The sequence below is a fragment of the Periplaneta americana genome, chromosome 16 (genome assembly GCF_040183065.1).
Source record: "Periplaneta americana isolate PAMFEO1 chromosome 16, P.americana_PAMFEO1_priV1, whole genome shotgun sequence".
NCBI classification, from domain to species: Eukaryota; Metazoa; Arthropoda; class Insecta; order Blattodea; family Blattidae; genus Periplaneta; species Periplaneta americana.
In genome coordinates this window covers 168370058-168381273 of record NC_091132.1, presented here as the reverse complement: position 1 = coordinate 168381273, position 11216 = coordinate 168370058, and the positions used below count along the sequence as shown (strand labels likewise).

The 11216-nt window shown below is 36.6% G+C and overlaps 1 protein-coding gene across 2 annotated transcripts in view; it reads right to left on the bottom strand.

Annotated features, from left to right (window-relative positions):
- Positions 1-4535: 4535 nt before the first annotated feature.
- The window catches only part of LOC138691862 (protein GVQW3-like), a 29717-nt gene continuing 23036 nt past the window's right edge, over positions 4536-11216 (bottom strand). For both annotated transcript variants that reach the window (XM_069814413.1, XM_069814414.1), the window contains 2 exons: positions 8755-8837; positions 4536-5191 (listed from right to left, as the gene is read on the bottom strand). In XM_069814413.1, coding sequence (XP_069670514.1) covers positions 4771-5191; positions 8755-8837 — 504 coding nt within the window. In that variant the 3' untranslated portion in view covers positions 4536-4770. The remainder of the gene's footprint in view (positions 5192-8754; positions 8838-11216) is intronic.

Genomic DNA, 11216 nt, shown 5'->3' with positions numbered 1-11216 from the left:
TTAGGACGCCGGTGGGAAAAAAACCTCTAGGGAGCCCGAGACGTAGATAGGAGGATAATATTAAAATGGATTTGAGGCAGGTGGGATATGATTGTAGATACTGAAATAATCTTGCTCATGATAGGGACCGATGGCAGGCTTATGTAAAGGCGGCAATGAAACTCTGGGTTCCTTAAAAGCCATAAGTAAATAAGTCATGTTAAAAGTTACATATTTATATGTTGGTAGCATTTGTATGATTTGATATAACTGAACAGTGCTGTAGTAAGACATTACCTAAGGATGATTAATAGAAAATTCTTATCAACCAACTTTTTGTTTCACAGTATTATTGACTGATACCAATAATTTTTGTAGACATCAAAATATAGGGTGTGGCAGTGGGATATGACGGTTTTTACAGCCCTATTGTGGAGAACTCGGGACAAAGTGAAAAGAAACACATACTGGATGTAATCTAGTACAATGCAATTTATTAATGTTTGATTACTTTTAAAAAACTACATTCCATAAGTAGCCTCCACGGCAACGAATACATTCCTGCAATCCGCTATGAAAGTTCTGCACAACTCGCCACAACAAAACAGGTTCGATGGCACTAATTTCGTTCCTTATGTTTTGTTTCAGCTGGATGAAGGTGCGAGGCTTGTTGCAATACACCCTACTTTTGAGATAACCCCATTGGAAATAACCAGCACACACTGCTCATGGTTCAGTGAACTGTATGCGAAACATGTTTCCAGGACGAATAATTCCACGATTTGGAGACATTGCCTGGCCGCCAAGATCTCCTGACCTGACTGCAGCTGATTACTTCCTATGGGGTTATCTCAAAAGTAGGGTGTATCGCAACAAGCTTCGCACCATCATCCAGCTGAAACAAAACATAAGGAACCAAATTAGTGCCATCGAACCAATTTTGATGGGGCGAGTTATACAGAACTTTCATAGCAGATTGCAGGAATGTATTCGTTGCCGTGGAGACTACTTATGGAATGTAGTTTTTTAAAAGTAATCAATCATTACTAAATTTCATTGTACTAGATTACTTCAGGTATATATGTGTTTCCTTTCAATTCGTCCTGAGTGTCTCACAACAGGGCTATAAAAACTGTTACTGGGTATATCCCACTGCTGCACCCTATATAATACGTGTATTAATACTTTATAACAATACAATACCTTCAATCGCATTCTGCTTCAATAATAGTGACATAACTTCCCACATTTAATCTTTTATTTGAGAAAACCCTCAGGTCCAAAATATTTAAATAATTCTTCTGAGGAACTGACTTGTGTTAAAACCTCAATTATGAACTTGAAACATGTAGTTACACTGGAAACCCCAGAGAAGAATATATATTTCCATAAAAATATTTTCATATGGGAAATATTTAGTTTTTTATCTCTCCTGAAAATTTTAAGATTTTGGACATGAGGGGTTTCTCAAATAACGTGTTCATATATTCATTCAGAATGGCGTCTACTTGTTCCAATGCTACATTTACCTATCTCATAATTTGCCACTTCCTTTCTTTCTTAATTGTTCTCTTCTAGCTTGGCCAACCATAATCCCCTGGCTGCCTATATTTCTGTGATTTCTTCGCTTTGTTCCTGCAAGCAGCTTCGATTAGTTCAGCAAGGGAATCGTCTTCACTTCTAGCTTTAACCATGTATATATTTCACTTTGTCATCTTTAAGTTTCGCTACAAAAGTGCCTTCTAGAAATTCTCGATTAAACTCCACCTTCCACTAAATTTGAACCTAATTTTTCAGGTTTGTTTGTTTCTGGCTTTCCTTCTTAATTCTATGCCCATTGCATCAATGCGAGAACCTCACTGTGATGCGATTTCTGCTTGGCCCTGCTTAGCCGTGACAAACATAGAATTATAGAGTCTTGCGCACAGAATATAGTGCAGCTAAATTTGTTAAAGGTAAGAGTACACGGGAATGATAAGATAAAGGAACTTATATGGGAAACATTTGAAAAATAGACGTAGAAAAACTAAATCAATATCATTGTGTAGAGCACATCTAGGTCAAAAAGTATGGGTAGACATAACAGCTCAGTTAGAGAAGCCAACGTACTATGGTAGGAACGATCATGAGTTTAAAATGATATGCAGAAAACAGAGAACAGATGTAGGTAAATTCTCATTTTGAAATCCAACTCAAATGATGGAAGTGACTACCTGCAGTGGTCCTTGAGGGCTGTCCTTCCTTAAGGAGATTCAAGAATAACTTACACAGTTGTGTATAAAGTTGTAAATTAAAAAAAAAAGATACTGTGACAGCTGCAACGGGGTTTGAACACGCGTCCGACAGGGCGCGCGGCAGACGAAAAGCTGGTACGGGGAACATCTGCATGCTGAAGGGCAGAGGGGGTGTATTACGTCAACGCGACGAGGGGAGAGTGCGCGCGCAGGTGCTACTCGCGGAGTGAAGGGGGGACGGACCCTCCCGAATCTTCTAGAGAAGTCCGTCCGAAGTGGAGATAGCCAGATAATTCGAGAGGACACCCGTAGAAATTTCTCGTAACTATGATTTTGCTATAAAAGAAGAAACGCCAGCGAACTCGGGCAGTTTCAGTTTATTCAGGCAGAGCAAGCAAGCCAGTCTTGTGTACCAGAGTTCGACTCGAGTGTGCGTCCGCAACTGTGTCAGCATCCGAAGGCGTGAGTTCGAGTGCAGTGGACCGCAGTTGGAGGGACCTGAGTTCGAGTGCAGTGGACCGCAGTTGGAGGGACCTGAGTTCGAGTACAGTGAACTGTCTCTGAAGGTCTGTGGTTCGAGATACTGTGAACTCGAGTGACTGAGCTAGAAGAACTGTGAACTGAGAACTGGCAGTTCTGATTTGTAAATAGTTCTTTGTAAATATTAGTTAAGATTAACAGTTCATTGTTGTTCGTAATAGTCCAAGTAAATTGTCATTGTCGTCTGAGGAGTGCACTAACGAATACTGTGTTACTGTGCGGAGAGCAAATCCTATTGTTGAGTTGAAATAAATTTACAATACATTACATTACTTAAAGTGACGTGCATTTACTTAGCCTGACGAGTTATTCCTTTGGTTTGAGTTGTAAATTACTTTAAAATAACTTGTAAGATGGACTTAGAGTAGAAACATTTACGTAAAGATTAATTTTTGGTCCTATAGAATTTATCTGTTATGGTAACAATTGTTACGTAGAATCTTCGCCCAACAGTCCATATACTGTGGAATCTCGGCCACCAAGTCACTCAGTTGAGTGCGCTCCTTGTATAATGGCAGTTGACATGATATAATATGTCTAAATATGTGTCGAACATGGAGTAAAACCACAAAGGGAAAACAGTGGAGAAGAGGGATTCGATCCGGTACTGTGGATTGAACTTCGGAGTATCTCAGCGCTTGGTACATAGAACCAAGGACAAGGGTTCGATCCCCAGCGCTGGAGTGAATTTTCCTCCATTAATAATATAAATGTTAATTTAATGTAGTTGTCTTTATAAATATGAATAAGGGTGTAATTGTCTTATATGAACTGTTGTATTAGTGACGTGAGATGAGTCAGTGAAGTTACGGTCTACAGTGGCAGTGAATAGTTCACAGCATAAATACGTGTCAAAAAATTATTTTCATACTGTATCGGAAAATCTATTGTGCTATCAAAAAGGAAGGAAAGAAATGATGATAGTCCAACAAACAGCTTAGCCTGTAAACTCGTGAGACCATGTTTAGTTCGGTACAAACGATCGATTTTGCACTACCTTACAAAAAATTAAAAAAAAAAAAAAAGTTTAATAAATAATAAAAAATTAAATATTAAAGTATTTCCCTGGTGTACAAGGACTCTGAAATTTGCCTGTGAAATATAATTTCAAGTGAAATCATTAGCTACTGGAATTTAACCATTTAAATTTTGTGCCTTTTATTTTGCCCAGTGTATATAATACATTGGTTGAGTCACTGACTGAGAAGAAACTGCCTACTGAAGGATGCAATGAAAGGAATGTCAAAGGGAGAAAAGTTCGGGGCAGAAGAAAATATCAGATAATAGACGACATTAAGATATATGGATGATATGCAGAGACTAAGATAAAGGCAGAAAATAGGAAAGATTGGAGAATGCTGGGTTTGGAGTGAAAGACCTGCATTTGGACAGAAAATATGAATGAATTCTCTTTTTATACACTCAATGCTTTTTCTAAGAAACCAAATGTGGATGAAAGATATTCCTTATTTGCAGTATCAAATCTGGCAACCCCAATTGTACTAGTAGACTATGTTGTAAACTCCTCTGTATATACTTAAACTAGACTGGGACTATAATTAAGACTATAGTACTATTAAGATATTTTTTTGCATGTTGCATATTGTAGCTGTGAAGCGAGGTACAAATAGCATCGAATATAAATAAATACAATACTATACAACACAGTTAAATAATAATAATTTAGATACAATAGAAGTTCAAGGCAAATTGGAAGGTTCAGTTTTTAGAAATAAAGAGACAGGACTTGAAAAAGTGAAAATATATATTTTATTTCTAGATGTAATCTCTGGTTAAATTTATGCATTAATCTCAGGAATGCACTACTGCCTGGATACCATCAGCATAGAAATGTTTCTTGGTATTGCAGAACAATATAACTGGACAGTCTTCTTCATATCGTCAGCACTGCTGAAATGCTGGCCTCCACCAGACGAAAGTGCTTTGCAGAACCGTAGCTTGAATGGAGCAGTAGCTGTAATGTGAACTGTACGCAGTCGTGAGTTTTCCTGTTGAGTCAAGATGTCTTCCTTGATGACATCCAGCGTGCGCCAACTTTTCGGAAATGCAGATGTTCGTGGGTGATTGCATTAATAGTGCCCACAGAAAGATTCGTCAGTCTCGCAAGTTCGCGGCAAGTAATCCGCCGATTTTTCAGGATGAGGCGTTCCACATGTTGAATGTTCTCGGGGACGATTGCTGTGGGTGGATGACCACAGTGGTCGGTGTCGTCGTTCACAGATGTACAGCCTTCTTTTAGACGTTTACACCATTCAAATGTCTTGCTGCGGCTGAGCGTGTCAACACCGTACTGTGCTTCGAGCCGTCTGTGAATTTCAGCCGGACTCACGCCTTCGTTCACCAGGAACTTCATCACAACTCGCTGTTCCATGCACGCTCCAGCGGCGCTGCTCACCATTTGGCGTAACTGTCCCTTGCTTTAAAACAACATTACAACGTTATGTAGGTTTATTACTTAAATACGGTAAAATCTTAATTCGAGACAAGAGAATGTACCTAAGACAGCAAAGCAAATAAAATGGTAATATAATTGAAGATATATTTGGAAATATCAGATTGACATCATAATCATAATTAGGGGAAGGCTGCTGTACCTTTAGCATAGTGTACCTTTGAACATTTTTTGTTTTCTAATTTTTGCCCCTACCTAGAGGACACAAACTGAAGTAGATTGAAGGGAAAGCTGATAAGTAGCTCTGGTCGTAGTTTCAGTTTTATTTACTGCAAAGTGTGAGTTCTGTGGACGAAATAATTTTTTAGTACCAAAAGTAAATATTTAGTTCATTGTTATATGTTTTCTAACACAAAACCAGATTGTATTTGTTAATATCTTTCAAGTACGGTGTGTTCCCTATCATCTGGTGAGTAATAACATATTTTAATTTCCATGATTTATTCAAATCTCTAGTTTTGAGAGCCATATTTGTTAAAACGTGCACCCCCTTGTACCTTTGAACACAAAACATCTTGTACCATGGAACATGTTCCAAAGTACACGATACTATAGATTTTTGTTTTTGTTTTATTTTAAAGTCATGTCACGAAGTAAGTCTGGAGTTAAGAGGCCCCAATTGATCCGGATGCCTTGAAGAAAGCTGTTGAAGCAGTTACTGCTCCTCCAGGAAATAAAATCTCAATCAGAGAAGCCTGCTCTGGTTTATGATGGCAAATACATTTTAAATATGATTGTCAGTTTTTACAGCTTATATTCCCCCCTATGTTCCACGTGTTCCAACTTACAAGAGAGTATGTTCCAAGGTACATGATCCTGTTGTACCTTCGAACACATTACATATCCCTTCATTTTATTTTTTCCATCCTTAATAGATCTGTAAAACAGGAAAATACATACAGGAAGTTGTAAAGGATTCTTCAATAATTATTTCAAGCATTTTTTCATTTAAAAACTTTCAATTCCAAAAATAAAAAAAATAAATAAATAAAATGTGAAAAGTGTTTAAAATGTTATGTTAAATGCTATGTTTCATTTAACGACGCTCGCAACTGCAGAGGTTATATCAGCGTCGCCGGTGTGCCGGAATTTTGTCCCGCAGGAGTTCTTTTACATGCCAGTAAATCTACTGACATGAGCCTGTCGCATTTACGCACACTTAAATGCCATCGACCTGGCCCGGGATCGAACCCGCAACCTTGGGCATAGAAGGCCAGCGCTATACCAACTTGCCAACCAGGTCGACGAAAAGTGTTTAAAGGTACAACAGTCTCCCATACTATAAAATTTCATGTTCATAGAATAAGAAACGACGGACTGATGGTTACACATGCTGAAGAGTGGCGGTGCGTGCTATGTGTTCAATGGTTCAGAGAACTCCCAGGAAAAACAAGAAAAAACAATTTAATTGTTTAAATAAATGTATGTATGATTTACACTATCATTCTTTGTTTCTTGCTCATCTTTAATAAGTTTACTTGCGGCTCTGATGTATTTTTGTCATATGACAACCTATGAACTGCAGAGATCGAATACCTACATGCTTGTAAGTTTCCGAGATTCAATTTCTCCTCTGAACCTCGCCGAGCCAGCTTCTGGACTTGTGTGCGGGGCGAGAGGCAAGGGTATTTGCTGCAGGGCAAATGCCCTTGAACCAGCACAGCTCTACTATCAACATGCTCTAGCAGAAGAGTTAGTGATCTAAACTGGAAGTTAGCTTCAATCTGTAGCTGAGATCATGCTTTTAGCACGTCTACGTGTGTATTATTGAATGTTGTATTTATTACTTCCAATAGCAGTGGTGGCAGTAATGGTAGAGCCAGATATCTTGGCAGTTCACTGAGTGGCACAAATGGCAAAAGAAGGGACTCAGTGCATATACATGTCAGTGGTTTGAAATCCATTACAAAACACTGCCACATCAAGCACTGTATGTCAGTTAGCTTACTATAATGGAGCAGTGTGGTCATGTTAACAAGTCAAAGTAATTCAAGGCAAAGAAGGAAGTGTGTCCAATGAATTTCTCGTAAGTATATCACAACATTTTTATGAAATCTCAGAATACTATATCGCAAATCGTGTACTTGCTATATCATTCGCATGCCAGTCAACAATGAAGCAACGTGGTTACAAAATATAGATAATGGAAGAAAAAGTATTATTATTAATTTAGCCATAATTACAGCTGTTGTAATTACTGCATTTCTAATTCCAGTGGTTACTTCATTTGAGGGTGGATCATATATATAATCACTGCAATTTAGGTATAAATAATATCTTGAAACCTACTATCCAGACTGAAAAAAAAAAAAAAAAAGACATGCATTTACTGTACTGTGAAGTTTAGTTGCAGAGCTGAAAGAAAGTGGAAATTTGATACCCAATATGCAGTGTTAAATAACTGTTTTTAAGGTAAACATTCATTGTGTGCGTAGATTTAATTCTAATAAATGGAAGTTAATGTAACAATTAAGTTTTGTTATGTCTCAATGCAAATTGTGTATTAATTTACTAATATTTCTTAGGTATATAGTTATAATAACCACTTTCCTGTGTCAAAATAAAAAATAAAACCCTTATGATATTCTAACCTACGACCAGTTTATTCTAAAATTTTGAGTACCGCGATCTTCGTGGTGCAGTATCTTTCGTGAAATTTTGAACCATTCAAATTTACAAAATGATAGTTTCTTAAATGGTTAACATTATCTCCATCTGGCTCGCAGTTCCAGACGTAACAATCTGCGTCGAGACATTCCTCATTTTGTATTGTAACTAGTGAACCACTGAAAATTTAAAGACGGAAATCTCTACCACTAAATATAATGATAGCTTTACTAGTTCGGTAGGCTAAAAATGCTTGGTGAGCTATAAAAATAATTTAATGAACTTGTAATTAAATTAGTGAATCATTGAAAATAGAGTGAAGCTTGGTGAAACTGACTATCATACTTGAAATGATATTATTCCATAATAAAGAGTTATTTTATAGGATGGAAAATACTTAAATAAGTTATTACTATTATAACAATTAATAATAGCTGGAAAGTTCGAACAATCAATTGAATACCTCCTCCCCCAGAATAAGGGTATATGGTACATTGTTTCCTATGCACTTAGACCCTTATTCGGGGGAGGGGGGGGGTTCAATTATCAAATGCAGACCAAAGAGCACAAGAAATCAAAGTGATCCCCTGAGAAGATTTCTAGATGACTGGAGCAGTCAAATTCCCTGAGTTTGGTGATGGTGATGACGATGATGATGATAAGGAGAATTGGGATGTCAGAGTACCCGCATTGCTGACCAAAGGCTAGCCCAACACAGGGATTTGAACCCGGCCCCTCAGCTTATAATCCCAGGGCTCTGTGGTAATCATATTTCACTTCAGTCCGAAATCATACTGAGTCTCTCACATGAAGTTACATCCATATATGAGGCACTTTACAGACCGGTAATTCAAATCATAATTTAATTGAAATTGTGAAAGAAAGGACGAAGCAAAGACAAGCACATTTCACTGCACTCACCTCTCAGTGAAGAACTCATCCTCCTCTGCCGTTATCTCCAGCTTCAACTCTTCCTTCACAGTGTCCACGTCACACGTCCCTTCCTGAATATGAAAGCAAATCACACAGATGGCACTACTTCTGCTGAAGAACAAGGAAGTAGCATTTCTGTGCTAGTGAACACAAATACAGAGTTTAGTAAGCAAACTCCTCGAGCAAATATTAATTTACGAGGTTCTCTAGTTCCTCGCAACATAAAAATTTAAAATATATAGTAACGAATTTGTTAAATAAATGTACCTCAAGAATTGAAACTCTCAGTAGCTGAAGCTATATTTAACAAATGAGAAATTAAAAATGGAAAATTTCAAGCAGGCAATAATTATGTTTATTATAATTATTAATTATTTATTTGTTAATATTTATTTTTAATATTTATTAATAATAACTCAAGTTACGTAAAACATTATATTTTTATCCTTTATTGAGGAATTACTTGTCAACAAGTTTATTACGCACAATAAACTTAACATTATTTCGATCTGTAATTATGTATGGAATTATAGGATGGGTAACTTATTTAAAATCAATTTTAATCCAGTTTATTTATTATTAGTGATGTGCGGTGCCCAACAGATTACCCAAGCAGCCACGTAGTCAAATTTTCTTTTCCTTCTTACTACTTATATTTGATTCAAATCCTTATAACATTACTAATTATAAAAATACGTTGGTATTTGGTATCTATTTTTTTTTTACAAAATCTGTAAGATTAGGCCTACTGCAACTACTGCCTAAAATTAAAAATACTATTATAAAAGACTACTCTAAGTATTAGTAAGTCGAGAAGCTATTCCATGTTGTTCGAGAAACATGTGGTAATAACCGTCGACCCAGAATTCATCAAGAAATTTTGTACGCTTTGATGATTTGGAGAAAAAAGCTGCAAGCCCAGAAAGAGTAGCAAAAAATATACGGCATTCAGGAATACATGAAGCACTTTGGGACAGTGCTAAATTTAAACAGTGAACAAAGAGAGCTTGTGGAAAAGACGCCTTAATATTAGCTTGACACCATGTAAATGTAATGAAGAGGCCATCACTGCACTTCCCTCTGTGCGACAAGTTTCTTACTGCAGTTTGAAAAGTCTTGAATATGTCTTAAAAATAAGATCAGAAAGTGCTGCCGCTGTTTTGTCCTCACTTACATCACGGAGAACAAACCACGAGAGAAAATTGTGATTTATTCAAGACGTCATTTGTCTCATCAGCTAATATGGCAAAAAAAAAAAACAAAAAAAAAAAAACAACAGATTTCTGTAATTGCTGTTTAATTTCTTATTAAGTGCACTGGCAACAGATTCAATTAGATAATTTCGAATACGATTTGATACACCTTTGAATACTGTAGATGTCTCCTTAGAAAAGCGTCGTACTGGGCGGTGTAGTCCAAAAGTTATAAATAATTACCGCGGTTGTTGGGCATTTTCGACTTACCGTTTCCTCTAAATGAAAGTTCCAGTTTTGCCAGTAAACAAACGGCGTTTATAAGCCTTTTCAGAATGTCTCTATTGCGTGTTATCTTTTCATTATGTAGAATAATACTTCGTTGTGTTTCGTCACTTAGCTCAGTTTCAATATGCACAGTTCCAAATGTCGCGAGTGCGTTAGAAGCACGGATATGTGCAAAAGCAACATATCATGATCCCGTTTTGCTTTAATTAAATTACTATATTTAGCTTTTGTTGCTGAATTAAATTATTATTATCACCAGACATAATCAAAACTTTTATTGCACTTATATACACGTACACAATGTAACTACAAAGTACCGGTACAAACGAACAGTACTTTTACACTCATTCGACTTCGCGCACACAGCCAGCCCAGGCAGGCTACCGGCTCCTTGGAGTATTAATGCATCCACTACAATCTCGTGAGGCGTCCCTCATTGGTTAGAAGTTATGATGACGTGGGTTGTCAAGGCAACTTCCATGCTAACCTACATACGCAGTATGTGCATTGTATATGCCGTGACTTACAATTAAAACGTATTTAGAAACGTTTCAGGACTTTATGATTAAATAAACAGAAAGTTTAATCATGGATTTACGTAGATATCGTGATTCTTATAATCAATCAGTGCTGCCCAAGCCGTGCTAGGTTGCTTGGGTGGACTGCACGTTACTGTTTATTACAGAAGAAAATAATTAAAATATGTGTTCATAAATCTATTGATTATCCATCTCAAAAATTGTTTTTAGACTTTAATGTTCTTAAAATAAGATAAATTTATTATATTGCATTAATAAAGTCCATACACAAAAATCGAAATAACTTTGGATTGTATTCTCATAGTTCTGAAAGAAAAGATATGAATTCTTTAAGATTGTTTGAACAAAAATGCAACAGTATTTAATCATAGTAATAATTTAGGCTCAAAAAAAAATATATAATAAATTTATATTTAAATATCCTAATGTC